General features: G+C 35.0%; 1 protein-coding gene across 1 annotated transcript in view; it reads left to right on the top strand.

Moving 5' to 3' along the window:
* CNGB3 (cyclic nucleotide gated channel subunit beta 3) overlaps positions 1–18,479 on the top strand; it is a gene marked incomplete at both ends in the record, with an annotated part of 88,109 nt that overhangs the window by 39,957 nt on the left and 29,673 nt on the right. The window contains 6 exons of the mRNA XM_083859665.1: positions 8,264–8,418; positions 9,845–10,054; positions 10,610–10,818; positions 12,653–12,703; positions 14,678–14,764; positions 16,393–16,457. Coding sequence (XP_083715791.1) covers positions 8,264–8,418; positions 9,845–10,054; positions 10,610–10,818; positions 12,653–12,703; positions 14,678–14,764; positions 16,393–16,457 — 777 coding nt within the window. The remainder of the gene's footprint in view (positions 1–8,263; positions 8,419–9,844; positions 10,055–10,609; positions 10,819–12,652; positions 12,704–14,677; positions 14,765–16,392; positions 16,458–18,479) is intronic.

Genomic DNA, 18,479 nt, shown 5'->3' with positions numbered 1-18,479 from the left:
CTGCAAACTTCCATATATGACCATGGCTGGTTCAGGCAAACTGAACTTCATGTTTGTGGTTTGCTTTTCTCATAGCCACATCCTATTACTTAATTGACTCTACCAGTCCTTCTATAAAGAAGATTTTTCCTCTTTAATTTGGCTAATAGCAAGAAAAGAAAACAAAACAAAGATTAAGAGGCAATTTGCTATGTGGTGCATAGCCAGGTTAATAAAGAGAACTCTTGCTGGTAGCATGTTCTTAGTGAATAATGCACTTCATTTACCTCAATAACCTCGAACAAGAAAATTACTGTGCTTATTAGTGCTTGCCATCCACTAGTTACAACACATCAATTCATCAAGTAGATGCACCTTAGAGAAACTATGTCCTATCAAAAGTACAAAATCTCAGCACATTAGTGAAACAGACCCAGTATCAACCCTCTGCAGAGTCTCTAGAAATCCTTGATTACTCTAGGAACACCAGGGATGTATGAAAATGACACTCATGGCAATAAACTCCAATCAAATCTAGATGAAGTAGAACAAGGCCAATGCTGGGCCTTACGAAAATCCCAGTTTAAACACAATTACAAGTGCGTTTTATGGAGCTACATTTCCTTAGTTGTTTCCAGCTAATCACTGCAGTACTTGAAATCGTAAAGAGATGGAATGCATCTAATATATTTATTATGCTTATGAAAAGATATTAATGTGTTAAAAAATAAAAGTACTTTTCTTATCACTTATATTCCCTCTGCTTAGGCCTTTTTTTTCAGAGCCTGCCATGTCTACGTCTTGGACTTGAGTTTCTGAAATTACTACATTGAGAACTTACAAATTAAGTAGAAAAGTGATGGTGTGCTGTCTGTACCAAAATGGATTAAACTTGCCATAATCTTCCCTGAGATGTATTTTCCCAGAGCCTTTAAATTCTATCTGATCTGCAGGATGCAGTTACCCTTGCTATTTAATTTCACTCACTCTGCATGGCAATCAAGTAGGTAGCCTGAAATTAAAAAGTAGTGGATTCAAAAGTTTTTCATTGAAGAATAAATGAAGCGAGGAAATGATAGGAATGTCATTATACAGACTGAAATGCTGGGCTTTTTACCCTTGCATTATTTCAAATCATATACTCATAATATTCATATATATTGATTGCTAACTGTATCAATGGAAGAAATTTGGGTTTTTTTGAATATGTAGCAAAGTAAGGGTATAGTTTGTCATAATTTGCCGCTGATTGATTTCTTTGATTAAAAGTAATTTCTGTGCATCTTGTGTAAATCCTCCATTCACTTAATATTTTTCAAAGTAAGAAGAAACTTTTTTGTAAAAAGGAGGGAATTATAAATTATTCAAAATTTTATCTCTGCTATTATATGTTGACTTGTTTTTGGGGAAAAAAGCAAAGCAATGAGCATCGTGACAGGTACAATACTTTGTGTAATATAAAACATTTATATTTAAATTGCATTTGTATTTAAATTACATTTGTACAAAATGTTTCCAAATATATCAAAGCCTTTCTTGATAAATCTAAGAGGCATATAAATCTAAAACATAATGCTTATCATTTAGTAAAAGAAAACAATATTACCTTATGACAGGTGTAAGTATTCATGCTTATATTTAATCTTGTCCAACATATTTTATTAACACACCCTGTTTCCAATTAGTTACTCTTTTTCCATGTCTTAGTGATTTAGGATGAAAACATACATGTTGTACCCAAGAGAGGAACAGAGGAAACAGTGACAGGTGGAGATATGAGAGTGGGATGAGAAGTCAAACACATCTGGCAGCCCAGTGTTATTCAAGATCCTGGGTAAATGATACTCAGAAAAAGAAGTGGGATGAGCAGTGTCCTCAGGGAACACACCCACTTTGTTGCTGCATTTGGAAATGCATCAGGGTCTTGCAGAAGGGGAAAGAATGGTCTTAAATACCAGTGATGGGAAGTCATCTCAGAGGAATAGGTTCTTTCTCTCCAAGGTTCTTTGTGATCCTGGGAAAGGTACATGTAGTGAGTTATTACACAGGTGGCTGTATAACAGTTTACCCTGATGAAGGTAGATTTGAAACAAAGATGGTCACACCAAAGTAATTTTATATAATTAGCATAGGCAATAATGGCCCATGGCATGAAGTTTGGGAGCACACACTAAAAATTGTGGAATTAACTGACATTCTTAGTCATCATACAATTATTACCCTTGTACCAAATCCTTTTTGTTGAGGGTGAAAAAAAAAAGTAAGAAAATGAAAATGTACAAATTGCCAAAAAAGTGAGATGAAAGAGAAGGGACAATAAATTTTACCCCATGTTCAAAATGCATAGGGCAAATTGTACCAAAAGAGATTTACATTGAGGAAAAACAAATTGTAAAATGAAGGTAGTGAAGCACAGAAATAAATTCTTTAGCCATGACTAGACATATTTAGGAAAGGGTTACATAAGAATCTTTTAGGTGTACCTCATCCTGCTTTGAGCTGTGAGGACAGGATATCTCAAATTTATCTACAGTCTTATGGTTGTATGATTATTTTAGGGACTCTATGAAAACAGATGACAAATAAAAGCATCTATTGGAAATTAAGTTTTTCAAATTTGTGACTTTTTTTCCAACTTTTGAAAACATTTACAATGGGAATTTTTTTTTACTTTAGTTTTTAATTCTCTCCATATTAGGAAAAAATAAAAGATAAAACATAGGAAGAATGTTTTGTGCTGTGGTCATGAACTCTGTACAGCACTGTATCATATTCTGATTTAATTATTTTATGTAGCCATAAATTAAAGGCTTATGTAAATAAGATATGTGTTTGTATTTAAATGTTAAAATTTTAAAAATTCCTGATAAGTGGCAGATTCCCCAGACAGATTTAATTACTTATGGATAAGAAAGCCCCAATGACTCAATAGCACCAGATAAGGAAATAAATGAGAATTACTTCCTTAGACTATTATACCTTTATTCTAAAGCAATTAGTATTAGAAATTATTCTGACCTTATTTTTCACATAATAGTAAATAGTGCAATTAAACAACTTTGTATCACAAGTTACCTTAAGGAAATGTGATTTTTCCATAGGTAATTGATACTTTCAACATTCATACTACTTGCTTTCTGCCACACTTATAGTTCCTACTGCAGAATTTTAATCGGGTATGTCAGTGAGAGTTCCATGTGTTCAGCATTGAGACAGATTCCTCCTTAGAGAGCACAGCAAAGATTAGGAAGATTAGAGGATTCACAGATTGTTGTGACTGAATAACTAGGAGGACTGTCACAGAAGCTGCTGTGAAAAATAATTGAGCTAAAAGGCAGGAATCTCTGTAACCTAGATTATTAGATTTCAGTCTATATTGCATCAAGAAGTTTACTCTGAGTTCAATACCAGTAGAGAAGTCTGAGAGATAATAGTGCCTTCCTTGAATACTGTTGCTTCCATATCTGTTTTGCTTTATGAACACAACACAAGATCTGGGGAATGGAAGATCTATGTGGGGTTTTTTTCAAGAACACTTGCTTAGGGCCCAAACAAGCATGATGTCTGTACAAAGATTCTGAACTATATGAAAGTCATGAATTCCAGTGGAAAGATTTTTTCATATGTTGTCTGCATGAAGCTCATAAATGCTTATGGCCCATTCTTGCTGATACATACATAAAACCAAAAGCAACCCAATATCATTCAATTAATGAAACAGCTAATGAAGTATATAGTAATACAAAGGAACATCAATTTAAAATAAAATTGCATTGTGAAGAACAACTCAATCCTAAAATAAATTTAAATAAAAATGCTATTTGTTCTGTTTTATTGCAATAAAAATCAGTATAATGCCAGTATTTCAAAAATGCAGCAAATAGAAAAGGACATAGTCTTCTGTATCATTAAAGATGGATCTTTAACAGACACTTTCCCTTGCTAGGGGTGGTTCGGATTAGCTATTAGGAAAAAAAAAAAAAAAAAGAAAAAACAAAACAAAACAAAACAAAACAAAACAAAAAAAAAAAAAAAAAAAAAAAAAAAAAAAAAAAAAAAAAACCAACTGAAAAAGAGGAAAAGCACTGGAATAGAATGCCCAGGCAAGCATCTGGTTTTTTGTCCTTTTCAAAGTCACATTCCCAGTAGCCTTGGCCATTCTAAGAGACTTTCTGGAGTCTCCTACAGGAATTCACCTTTTGAGTTGATCAGACTAATTCTCACATTGGCCAATATCCCAATATTAATGCTTACTTCCCCAGCAGTATGTCATATGCATCCTACAGTTACATTTGCACCAATGTTTTTCATAGCCAGGTTATGTGTGGCTCATAGGTGACTTCCCTTTCACTAAATACTTGAATATTTATCCTTTTGTTACTTGCAACTAATGATCCCAGTATTTACAAAAGAAATTCTTACCATTTCATTCTAAGTACATGTCTGCAGTATGGGGCATTAGACTTGTCCTTGTTTCTATTACTTGGACTAAATTATTCAAATTTTCTTGCACAGGAATCATTCCTACTTTTTAATCTTCCAAATCCAATGTGCTATTAAACATCATTAGTACTCTACTACATTTTGTACCAAAATCATGAAGGAGAATATTGAAGCTGATTCCTAAAACCCTGCCAGCATCCTGTGCAGGAGAAAAATAATCTCTCTTCACAGGCAATTCAGAGCAGAAACCTATCTCAGTCATTCTGAACCTCTTCTCAGGGAAGGCTTGTTTGAACTATAAAGATAGTATAATAAAAATAGCAAAAGTTAGCTTTTTGGAATACCTCTCTTGCTGTATCAAGCAAGTGACTAACATGCTTGATTTTTTTCTATTACTAGTTTTCCTAGTAATTTAGGATGACTGATCTTAGGCTTGGAACTCAGGGCTTCTATGGCATTATTCACACTGGGATTATCAGCAAAAATTGAGGATGTGTTTTTGAATCAATACATTTCATGATGCCTGGAATTACATTTTTCTGTCTCTCTGAAATCTTTCTCATCTGTGCTATCATGTTTTGTGTATCATCATATCCTTCTGAAAATTGATTATCTGCATTAGAGATTATCCATAATTTATTCAGAAAAGACTTTTTTTTAAAGACACAGATTGTAAATGCAATCATAAATCACAACATCAGAGCTCAATAAAAGCATTGAAAGCTCTATTGCAAGACCAAGAACTCTATTTCCATTAATTAGCAGAAATTTTCTTAAGTGCTGCAAAGAAAAACCAGGGTTATAATTGAAATAAGCAAAAAGTGTTATGTATATTTCCAGGCAGCATACATTTATGAAATACATTTTCTCAGGGGTCACCTGGTAGATAAAACATGGAATTGAACTCAGGTATTTTGGTGTTCATGGCCAGAAACAGGGACTAATTAAAACCCTAGACTGCAACTTAGAAAAGGGTAAACCTTCTGAAATAACTATTGCTTTTCTTATCACTGTTTGCTTGAACTCTTAACACATAAAACCTGCAACTCACAAGTACTTAACAGCTGTTGAATACATTAGTATACTCAATACAGTATTTCCATTGCCTATTTCAAGGTGATATTTGTGATATTCTTTAATTATGCTACAGGTGTCTAAATCTTCTCCTGTGGTTTGGGAAGAATAAAGGCACTGCAATTTTATCACTAAACAAACAAATTTAAATCTACAAGTTACAAAAATAAAATCTACAAATAAAAAATATCAGAAAATTACATTATTATACTTCTCATGTTACATATATTGTTATTGTGAAACAAAATATGTTTGAGGTAGTAACAAGACTTTGTGCATAGTACATGAGTTGCTGTCCTGATTTTCATTTCCTAGGCCACATGAAATTACTTGCACAAGGAATCAACGTTTTCTCTCTGTAAAGGACTACATGAAGAGTAAATAATATAGACCTAGGCCTATTGTAACATACCGCACAAAGGTCAAAGATAAATTGCTTAAAGAAAAAACATTCTGAAAGAATAACAGCTTAGAACAAAATCCTAGCAGGAGGTGATGCGAGAGAAGGAGTCAAGTTTAATTAAAAGTGATTTAGTGAAGTTTAAATGGGCTTCATTAGCCCAGGCAATTTAAAATGCACCCCCACACAAAGTACATACACAACAAACATCCTCAAATTAGCAGTGTTCAACATGCATCCTCTTCCATCTGCATTATCCAAAGAAAATTTAAAGTAAGTGTTTTGTTATAAGAAAATAATGGAGTAGGAGGTAATGCAAGCCAAATGAGAAATAGTGCAACGAAAACCAATTTCTCATCAACTGCAGGGCAAATAACTAAGTTACACAGATTCTAATCAGTACCAGATGGAAACATGGTTCCTCTGTGCTGCATTCCACCAAATTAATGATAGAGGAGACCTTAACTTTTGTTGTAAAATCTGTGAAATAAGAGGAAAATCTTAAGCAATTTGTAGCTTATTCCTAGAAAGAAGATAGAAGGGGCCTTTGGCATGACACTTGTGGTAAGGGATATCTAACTTTGAGATAGCTAATGACCTGAGCAAATACAGCAACTGCAAAGACTAAGAACTATTTAAATTCTTTGCATAGAAGCAAAAAACTAATTGTGAGATGTTAGCTCAAAACAAGAAAGGATGTCATTACATTGCAGATGGCCTGAGCCAAAGGGACAATGTGACAGAAAAGGAACTGTGATGAGATTACAAAACGTATCAGAACTGTTTCTCCTGTCTGAGGAGTTTTAAGAAATACAGCATACAAGACTTAAATTAGAGTAATGACAAGTATATGTTTCCAAACTTTCGCTTCTGCTGCTGCTTCTAACAGCATACCTCCACTTTATCCAATGGTTTTATTGCTGAAGGATTTTCACATGCTTAAATTATACTTCCTTGTGCACTGTGATTTGTGTTGTGTCTCCAGAAAATTGCTTCTCAAAAAGCTACACACATCCCACTCTAACACTCGCCTTTTTTAGCTACAGCTCCATCTGTTAGAAATTTCAAAGTAGGTTTAGGTCTTGAGGAGACATGATGTTTATTCAAAGATCACTTTGCAGTGGTGTTCATTTCTTCCCTACCCAAGGTACTGTCATACCACTTTCTCCCCTACTCACATTTGGGAATATTTTCTCATGAATTCAGACATTTCAAGCATATGTCACTTTTGGTCTGCTGCTACTCTTGCTGCAGCCACAGCCCTAAGGTACTTGGAGCAGAGTTGAAAACCTGTTAAGAAAGAAAGAACCATTTCCTGCTGTACCCCCTATATTGGGCGCAACCTTCAGGATTTCAGTACAGGGGTGGCAATTTTGACTTGTCTGGAAGGAGATCTTGAGCTGCCCTGTGCCAGTCACAGCCATTTCCAGCCACCCCTGACATCTGTGCATCACATCAGCTGAGAAGGGTTGAGTCAAAGATACAGACAAAACAACCCCATGTCCTGGTCTCTACATATAGAGCAAGTTCAAATATGTGGCCCAGCTGCCAGCTGAGTTGCACTCAAAAACAACCCCAGTTTGCAAAATCAGATAATAGCAAGTAACCAAGGATGAAATTCCAAGTAAGAATAAGCACAGAGCAGCTGATCAAGAATCACTTTCACCTAGATTTTCTGTTTGACTGTCCAGCATGCATAAAACCTAATGAAAGCATTCATTTCAGTGCAGAGCATGAGTTTGCAATAGTTCTCAGCTTTGAACAAATGCTGTGAGTGCTGGAATATCAGCTTAGTGTTACTATGACCCTGAGCAAACTCTTAGCAGAAAAAGAAGAAACCTCAGTGTTTCGTTTCCACTGAAAACAGATGCAACTGTTTTTTACCTCATGTCAGCAATAACAAACCATAAAAAACATAGATGAAATCAATTTTCCCAACATTAGAAAGTGTAAAGTAACCATAAGTTCCTCCTTCTTCACCTGCATTTCCTGTCATCATTAGGATATGGCCATACAACAAGAAGCACATTTTTACACACCTTGTAAATTAGTTAAGCTCTAGGCCTTACACAGCCACAGTAGAACTTGGTGAAAAGAAGCAGTGGAAAGCCAGTAGTGCAGTAGGCTAAAGAGGGTACCCCAACCTTCTCTGCTTGAAATAACACACAGACTGCTGCTGACATGAGCAGGAGGCAAGAGCTGGTGACTTAGGTTTCCACTTTGCATGAATTCAGTGATATGAATAAGCACTGTGCTCAATAAAGATCCTGTGTTAATGCCTGACTCCAGCTCAGAAATAGAATTACCACTGTTTCCTTCCATTGATTTCCAAGACATTAAGCTTTTTTTCCCTTTTGTTTCAATTAGCCCACAGAAGCCAGCAGGTCGGGGTTTCCAAACAAATGAGTATGCCGATGCCCAGCTTCAAGAGATTGTCAAAAAATTGCGTGAAAGGGCAAACGTGTATAAGGAAAAGCTGAATGACCCAGTGATATCTTCACCTGAAGCAAGTCCTCCAGTTTGTAAGTGCCTCTAGAAATAGCTGAACATTTCTTTGGTTTAAAACTGAAAATAATTTTGTACTAACAGAAAATACTGTGATAGTTTTTTGTAAGTATAGTGTGTCTATCCACTGGAAAGGATCACTTTGTGCCCTATAAAATCAATTTAGCCATATTTCTCTACAGTAAGACAGAATCCTTAGGTACAACCTCCCTTTGAATGATATCGCTGGGGAATTTGGGAAAAAACCTTACAGAGACAGTATCTAGAATCATTCATGTCAAGAAGATTTCTGTATTTTGAAATAGGTCATAGAGATGTTTATTCATGGAGATGAATCTGAAACATATGAAGAAACATATATATCTTATGAGCAGATGTTAGTCACTTTGATATGAGTTCATCTGTGTAAATAAAGTAAACAAAATTTTAGCCTGACAGAAATCCGGACACACTGAAGACTTTAGGTCCATGCTTTAAATAGAGCCAACTCATCTGACATTAATTAATAATTGACTTTTGACAAAATATGAAACATAACTCAATTTTTCTCCTCTTCAGAGGAAAGTTTGACTTTCCTTTTCCACAAAGAATTGAGTGTGGTGATTTTATGTTCTGGCACTTTTTAGAAGCTGTTCATTGCATATGTGTTTTTTAAAAAGTTGTAAGCATGGTGCCTGAAGAATAATATACTATATCAACTGATAAACAAATTTATTATTTTAAAATTGTTTCTTTGCTCATCTACTGCTTTTGTCCTCTTTGTAGAACTTAGGAACTTTTTTTCCTAACTTATTACAGATCCAGTTTGTGAGTTTAATGCTAAGACGTGTATCCTAATCAGAGGTAAAGCCACCAGAATCAATAGGACACGTGTGCTAACAATATTAACCATCTCAAAGATGGAAGAAGTGGGTTCAAAGGAGTGCTACAAGACTTTTATAAGCCTAGAAATGTACAAAACCATAGGCTCCCCAGTAGTTTCACCTGCTGCATCTTGCATATCAGGTCTCAGGAGAGGAGGGAGATCAGTCCACAGCACAGGTGTCTTTTCTTACCTCCATCCTCACTGCATTCGTTCTTTGCAACAGTCATGTAAAGAGAAATGCTCAGTTGCATTAATGAATGCTAAATTATCAATTAACAATTTTCTTGTCAGTCTTATAAAAGGGATAACTTGTAGGCGTTGTCCAGGGAAATTCAGCAATAAAGATATTGCGCTCAGTAACATAAGTGCCCTGTTCATGATAGCAGATACACATGTTTATATCAGTGGTAATTTTATTCTGCAAATGTTTTTCTATGTATGAATTATAATGAATTTAGTCACTGTCCACCGTTTTAGAAGATACTTTAACATGATGAAGCTTTTGTTAATGTTTAAATAGGGTGCATTAATTGAGCCATTATTTAAATGCAAATGTTTTTGGTAATCTATGTGTCTAGCACCAAAGAAGGCTCCGCCAAAAGAAGAAAAAAAAGATGAAAAAAAAGATGAAAAAAAAGATGAAAAGAAAGAAGAAAAGAAAGAGGAGGCAGAAGCAAAGCCAGAGGAGGATCATTACTGTGACATGCTGTGCTGTAAATTCAAAAAACCTCCACTGAAAAAATACATGGAGTATATGAAGCTACCAGACACCATTGATTCATACACAGGTAAATTTAAAGCTTTGTAATAGAATGAGATAAAGTCATATTGAAGTGACCTGGTATTGCATGGCACCCATGAGCCACTGTAAGATACACATTCTAGTTTGTAACTCCCAGGGACACAAAGGTCCTGTTCTAAACAACGTTTATTCCAAACACGGAAAAGTGACATCAGTTGTAAAGATGGTATGCACAAAGGTGTAACACAAACTGAACCAGAATTAGAACACAAGTCTTCTGGTTCTTGATCTGAAATTTGTACCATTCATTATGGCCAAATAATTCTTTTGTCAGTTATCACGAGCAGGATGCAAAATGATCATATAAGTTTCTTCAGATGCACTGAATTCTATATGCTTTCATTTTTGCAAATTCCTTGTGTGACTGTGTGACTCCTATTTCCATGGTATATCACTTTATCAGCATTTCAGTTGGAAAAGGGAGAATGGTAGGTTGGTCTGGGCTGAAGCATTCCCAGAGGCTGTAGCAGAATGAATGCACCTAAAAAAATGACAACAAGCTCCAAGTCCGTGCCTCTCCACCCAATGTTTTTTGTTTCAGATCGCCGTTACGTGGCATGGCTCATGCTCGTGACAATTGCCTACAACTGGAACTGCTGGTTCATTCCCCTGCGCTATGTGTTCCCGTACCAGACCCCCAGCAATGCAATATATTGGTTTGCCATTGATGTGATGTGTGATATCTGCTACCTCTGCGACTTAATAATTTTCCAGCCCCGAGTGCGGTTTATCAAAGGGGGAGATATAATAGTAAGTATTGGAAGTGGGACTTCCATGGGCAGTAGTTGTGTGTTAGAGTATAGAAATTCATCCTATCTGACACTTCTTTTTTAGCACTATGTCAAATCTATGAAACTTTTTTATTTATCAAAGGATATATATTTTTTTCATCACTGACCTTCCATTCTACATTGATGTTCCGTTATGCTATGTAGGAGGAAACATATCCATTACCTGAATTCTTAAAAATTGAAAAAAGCTCCAATTTTAAAATAAAAGATAAGAACAGCTGAAACAGGAATGCAGCTCTAAACAGATTCCTCACTGGAATCAGTGATCATATGTACTTGTGCATATATATATATCAGTTTGTATGTTTGTGTGAAGCTTTCACCTATTTGCCTTGCACCAGAATCACAGTTGAAAACTATTGAAGACGAAGGCATATTCTGCCAGGATTGGACAGGATACATGTGCTTTGTAACAGATTGTGAGATGATGGTTTTATTTTTTCCAAAATCAGAGCAAATCCCTGTAATTTTAGAATATTTTGAAAATAATTAGAGATAATCTCTTTTGGGAAAATAAGTATGTTCAATTTTGATTCTTGCTACAATTTTTGTATTATCTTTTTATAGAAAAATGTAAAATAAAAATTTAAACAAGTTTCTGAAGGCTTGCCCTTAACCTACTTAAGGATATCTACAACACTAACTTTTCTGTAAAGTCTTCCCTGCTTTTGATTCTTTGACATCTTATAGAAAAAAGATACCTAATTCAGAAAAAACCCTCCAATTTTTGATATCTTCAGCATGATATTACTGTGCCCAACAGAGAGAAAATTCAAAATTATGTATCTTCAAATCTAATTTGGAACTAGCTTTAGTTCAGTGCTTTTACAAAAAAATTTATACATTGCACATACACGATATTACTGATACCTTTACAGACCAAGCTGTGCAAATATCATTTCAATAAGTATTAAATGCAGTGCAGTGGAATGTATCTTTCCACACCAAGACATTCAGTAACTGGATCTTGCCTAAATCTCACAAAACTCAATTTTTATGAACAAAGTTAAAACTCTAACATACGAAGCTCGGCTTGTATTTCCCTTGAAGCCATTTCTACAATTCACAGATTTTAGTGCCCAGAAACCATGTCCTGTCCGATCTCCTGCATTTAGTTTAATGTTTAAACTGATAATAGTCAAAGTTGGAATGGAAATATGATTAAGAACTTAAAGCTATTTTTAAAGTTTCCCTGATAAAAATACAGAAAGTATAATAATAGATAAATTTCATTATATATTTGTGATTACCCTTTCTTATTATATTAGCATCAGTTCCCATGAAGAATAATTTAAAAATAAAAAGCTAATCATTACTAATGAATGCAGTGTTGATTATTGTAATGCTAGTAATGCTAGCATGTTAATGGTAGCATTCAAAGAGCTAATTTTGTACAGCACCATTAGAAACATTCTTTGAATTTTGTCTTGGAATCACTGCAGATAATTCCTTTTTGCCATGAATTTGAAAGGGGCTGGGTTCAGCATGAAGTGGTACAGATGTCTTGAGAGGGAAGTTTTGCGGAAAAAATGTAATGTATTTTTCTAGACCAACATCCAGATGGGAAAAAATCAGACAAATCCCAACTCTCATTTTTTCAAGTAGTTCTAATAAAATCTGATCTAATGTAAGCTAGACTAATAATGGTACTATTTCTCAGAAACAGCTATAGATATTTCTCCATTCACACTTTTAGAACTGTCATCATCTCTACTATACTGTGGAATAGCAGAGGCTCATCCTTGGCATTCTTATCTTGACTATGCCTTTTTCTTCTTTCATTATCACTGTAGTCAGACAGAGTGGAAACAGCAAAGTTCTACCACAGCACTCTGAAATTTCGGGTAAGTAGACCCTGTGTTACTGATATTAATATGAAGTTCTGGCTGTAGGATTTCACAGGATTTTTTTTCATTCACTGAAAATCACTGCTAATTTAAGAATATCACCAGGAAGCATTGGCTCAATGGCATATCAGTGCTCACCAGCTGAAGACTGCCATCTTCATAAACAATCTTTAACTGGAAGAGAAAATATTTGTAAATGCAATTCTAAATATTATTTTGTAATTATAATAAATTAATAAAATAGAATTTGATTCGATTTTCTGAGGTCATCCCAACACACACTAAAGACAAGAGCACCATTTGCCAGAGATTCACTAAAAAACACTAAAACACCTGAAGAGAGATGACAAGTCTATTTTGTAAACTATTTTGAAATACCCCACCGTACTGAACAATTCATAATTCACAGGAGCAGTCAAAAATTCAAACTGATGTTTTTGATGCTCATGGCACTTTGTAAAAACAAAGATGAATTTGATTTAGGAAAATTGTTGATGTTGCTTCTAAATGTTGGGGTTATTTTGCGAATGGAAGTTAGGTAGTTTATTCAATTCCTGATGAACATACAGCTCTGTGACACTAAGCACACATCTCAGACATCACCCTCTCCTCTTCTCTGGTTTTGCACCTGCCTTGTTCAGAGTTATTTTTTTCTCAGTGACTATGGTATCGTTACTTAAATACTTGATATTAAGCGATCCAAAAGTGCAGGATATACTCCATACGGTCAATTGAGTTCAACAGAGTGAAACTTACAGCAAGAGACCAAAGTGGATTTGTATGATTTTATTTTAAGTTCACACTCACTGCATGTTTAGGGCTCTTGATTTCTGGAGAAACTAATGAGAGTTGAGTGTTCTCACCACATGCAAGATATAGATATTATGTGGGAATATGTCATATGATTAAGTACTAATTAGCAGTTACTGATATTAACGCACTTTTGACTACATTTTCCCTCCTCTTAGATGTGTCTGAGAACAGGAGAGAGAGAGAGACCATAAGAGGCTGTTTCTCTCAATCAGTTTTTCTGTTAGCTTTGCACACTGTTCAGGTATTAAGTGCTTCTTACTTGCATGGAATGAAAGGTCAGTGCTGCAGGCTGGTTGCTGCCAACACGATTTACACCCCTCAGAGCAAAGGCATTTCTGATTACAGTGAGATGAAGCCCAGAGCTCCACACCACTCTCTAACTCCCAAGCAATAACAGCAACAAAGCAAGGTATCCAATGATCTTTAAAAGGAAAAGATAAATTTGCCACATCTTCCCTATCTTAGGAAAGAATAAAGCATGCAGATAAGAAAAGTAATCATATAGCTGATGGACTGCAGGGAGATATTGAAAACCTTAGTGGTATGGGAAGAAGCAGCATACAAATATGATGGAAGAAAAAAGCTATTAAAAAAAACCCAGACCAACCAACCAAAACAAAAAAAATAAATAAATAAAATAAATAAACCAAGCCAAATTTATCATCCTATGATGAATCTGTTGTTTGGAACACATGCTTTCTCTGCAGGTTGAAAACAAGAAATCTAACTTATTGTGCTCCCTCAAATTGCTTTAGGCAGCCTTATTTTAAAAGGTGAAGGACTTTTAAGAAGCGCTTGTGTAGTGCCCCAGCCCCCCCATCTGTACCCACTGGGCACTTGCCAAACATTTTAGTCTGGTCAGAGCTACAACTGAAAAAACAGACTGTATTAATAATCAAATATATGAGATACTGTTAATAATCCACATGAAACAGATGAAAATCTCAGGCACAGGGGACTCAAAAGCAGGGCAGAGCCAAGCTGTTGCTGTTTTCGAGGAGATAATCTTTCCTGCCAGTTCTTAGGAAGCTACATGCTTAGCATGCTGACTCTTCAAATATTATCACAGTCATGATTCAGTCTAAGAAGGTTTTTGACAGCAAATAAGTACATTATGATTACGATGAAGTTTAAATTGACCTCTCTGCTCTTCAACAGCTTGATGTGCTATCAGTGTTTCCATTTGACATTTTATACTTCTTCTTTGGATTTAATCCAGCACTTCGAGCAAACAGGATGCTAAAGGTAAGATCTGTGTTAGTGATGGATGGCTAACCATGCCTAGATGTTTTTTGCAATGAAACAGAGTTTTTAATAATATTTAGAAATATGAAATTTAGAAAATGTAAAATATCATCAGGCTAAGGTACAACGTAACTAAATAAAGAAACAAAAAAATACAAGTTATAATCTAGACACATTAAGCCCTTATTTTCTTATTTTTCTTCTGACTTTATTATTCCCTAATTCCAAAAAGTATTTTTTGATTAAAGCTAGGTTTTCCACATTATTTAAATTAGATTAATCACAAATTTTCTGCTTAGTTTTCAAAGATTAAAAAAAAAATTAATTAATGCCAATATACTTTCACCTTCTGTTGCTTATGTCAGGTGTTTAAAAGCAAAGGAGGTAATTTTAAAGACAAAGACTATACACAATACCTATTAAGCACAAACCTACTTTTGTTATCAAGGCCAAAGTCACTTGGAACTGTGTAATAAAAGGTCTGAGAAGGAATTAGAATACAGTATCTTTAGGCCAGTCTGTGGCTAAATGCATTTCTCTGCATACAATCAACATGTTGACAAATTTGTTTTAATTTAAAGCTGAGGAGGAACACAAGAACTCTGACAATAAAATGAAGGTGTTCTTCACTTTGGTATTCAATAAAACTTCAAAATTCCTTAAAAGAGAACCAAGATTATATGAAAGAATGAAAAGATAAATAGTACTTTGTATTAGGCAACCAGCTGTGTATTGAACAGAAACAAAGGAAAAAGCTACATGCGATCACTAAAGATCAACTGCAAATACTAAACAGGGAGAATTTGATACAGCTGCCATTGATACCACAGAGTGTTCTCTAGTATGTGGCTGTTGATACATATGAACACTTACTGGAGAATTACTGGAATTTCAGGAGAGAAAAAAATGCATGTAATTCTTTGTGATCATTTTGCCCAAGCAATTATATATATTTGAGGAAATAGAAGTTGTTCACCTGCAGTACTCTGACCAAAACAGCAAGGTTATTTCTGTAATCAGATTAAGGGGACACTCAACACCCAGAAAAACACTTGACTCAAATTTATCTTTGCTTTTCAGTTCACTTTTTTTTTAACTGTTTGTCATGGTTTAGGAATAGTATTTACCAATTTAGTACTCCCACTACAACTGTATGCTGGTCCCTCTCCCCCTTCACTTGGAGGCACAAAAGGGAATGATCACAGGCTGGGATAGCAACAATTTACTGGAAAGAATGAGACATGAAAATGAACATCTAACAACAACATTGCTAAGCACAGAGGGTATAGGAAAAGAAATTATTCTCATGGAAAACTCCCCAATAATAAACAGACAGCCCCCTCTGCTAGATTTTCTTGACAGGAAGGAACACTTTTCTTCCCTGGAGGAGCCAGTCCCTTTATCCCGCTCCCAGCAATGACCTGAGGTGGTATAGAATAACATGGAACCCTAGCCATGCTCCTCCCAGCAAAAATTAACCCTGTCCTGGCCAGAACCAATATTTATAGAATGTCTGATTACTGAAATATCCATTTTCAAAATGTGTACGTGAATTGATGCCAGTACTATTATAAAAAAATGTGTACTGAAAAATAGTGATTGCATTACTTTCATTTGTTTTCATGTAGCATAACACGTTCTTTGAGTTTAATGATCGTTTGGAAGCTATTATGGAAAAGGCATACATCTACAGGTATGTTCTGATAAAACTCAAGTAGCACAAAAAGCTTGGCACAGAATGCATTTCAAATGATTTCATGAGCTGTCAGTAACGCATTGGGTGGAATATGATACATCTTTAACTGTTCAATTTAAAAGGTTTTTTTAAATATCTGTCTTTATGGTAGTCATTAAAATAATATATATAAGGCTTCACTTACATATGAAATCTATCTCAGTTCAGCTGGCCCAGTTCAGGCAAAATGTTCACCAAACTGAGACTTTTGACAAAATTTAGTTGATCAGAAGTTTCAGAAATTTTCTTTCCTGAAAGAGCTAAAGAACTCTTTCTTTAGGTTGCTAATAGCAGCTCCAAATCCTCAGTAGCTGTTTATTTGTACTTAATAGGAATTATGAGCCTGAGCCTGCGTCAACATTTTTCTTTAAACATGCTCTCCCCATGAACCTGGCACATAGAGAAACTTAATCCTTCACTGCACTGACTACAGCTGGAACAAGGATCAATTCAGCAGCATTCTCAAACAGTGATTAAAACCATAGTCTGCCCAACTCTGTTCTCACCCTCTGCATTGACAGAAAGAATTTTGGATCCAACTCAAGTAGTCCATGGACATGGCTGTGACAAGTTTCATAGGCCCCTCATCTGTCAGCAATGCTGCTAAGATCCAATGAACCCATCTGCTCTGTCATCATTACTGTCAGTGTCATCAGGCCTAGTTTGTCTTGTGTAATACCTGCACCAACAGCTCCTTTTCCCTGTCCCAGTTTTGGAGCACGGATTGCTCCTGTCTGTTGGTGCTGCAGAAATATGTTGGTTGCCATTTTACCCTATTTCAGAGATTATTGCACTTAAACAGTACACTTGATATTAAGACATTCAAATGAGATATTTTATGAGATTTAAAAACAAGATAAATTTCAAAACAAGGTTCAAATGTCATCTCTTTCATTTTTTTATGTACCTGTGAAATAAAACAAAAATTAAAAGTTTGAAAGTTCTGCTAAAATATTTTTGCGATGCTGACCTTCACAAAACTTATTCTTATATTGCCCTCTCTTTTCACTTATGGAACATTCCTTTGTGGTTTGATTTGGGGTTTTATGTTTTGGTTTGGTTTTTTGATTTTTTTTTTTTTTTTAATTCTCATGGTTCAGGGGAGGACTGATTTTCCACAAGATGAAGAAATTTCTTGTCAGCTTCTGAATCTTTGCCTTCTCCAGTTTCTGATTTCATTTTAAAAAATGGGCCTTTGTCTTCTTATGGTGTTTAACTTTTTCTAATATAGATAAGCTTTAAAATTAATTGGTTTTAAATTAATTCTTTTCCATATTATATCCTTTGCTTTTTGGAGTCATAATTCAATGATTTTTCTCCTATAATACTTGCAGTGAGTATTGGTAAATACAGTATTTATAATGCAGATAGTATATAATAAAATAAACAATTCTGATTCAAGTAATTAGTCTGTATATAACAATACTGTTATGTGTATATGGATTTCAAAGAAATGGGAACACATTTAAAACTCGTTTTCACTCAAATAAAGTTTCTCAAGGGACAGAGTTTCACACTAATATGAAAATATGGAATGGGAAATGAATGTTCAAAGGACAAGTTGTGAAGGGGATATGTTTATCTTCAAGATAGACCAGCTTTGAAAGATGTGATGGTTATTTACATGTTAAAAAACAGGGAAGTTGTTTATTTAGAAAGGCTAAGACACACAGAGCAAGATGTCACTGGTCCTGTAAAATGTATGCAGTAGCTGGAAAGACAGAACCAACTACTCTGCCCTGTCAGAGAGTTTTTTAGCATGATGTTGATTAAGAACCACAACTGTGTGTTGCTGCTTATATCTTTTCTTCGAAGGCCCACTCAGATTTCCAATATTAAATCACTTGCAGAATGTAAACTGCAGAATCTAGATATTACAAAGTGGATCTATTTTCTAATCCACACTTCTGGAAACACTGACTCCTGGTTTTGCTTATTGACAAATGGAGAACAGAGGTAGTTATACAGAAGAGTACAAGC

This window comes from Zosterops lateralis, assembly GCF_965231275.1.
Source record: "Zosterops lateralis genome assembly, chromosome: 1".
NCBI lineage: Eukaryota > Metazoa > Chordata > Aves > Passeriformes > Zosteropidae > Zosterops > Zosterops lateralis.
This window is presented reverse-complemented; position numbering and strand designations above follow the sequence as displayed.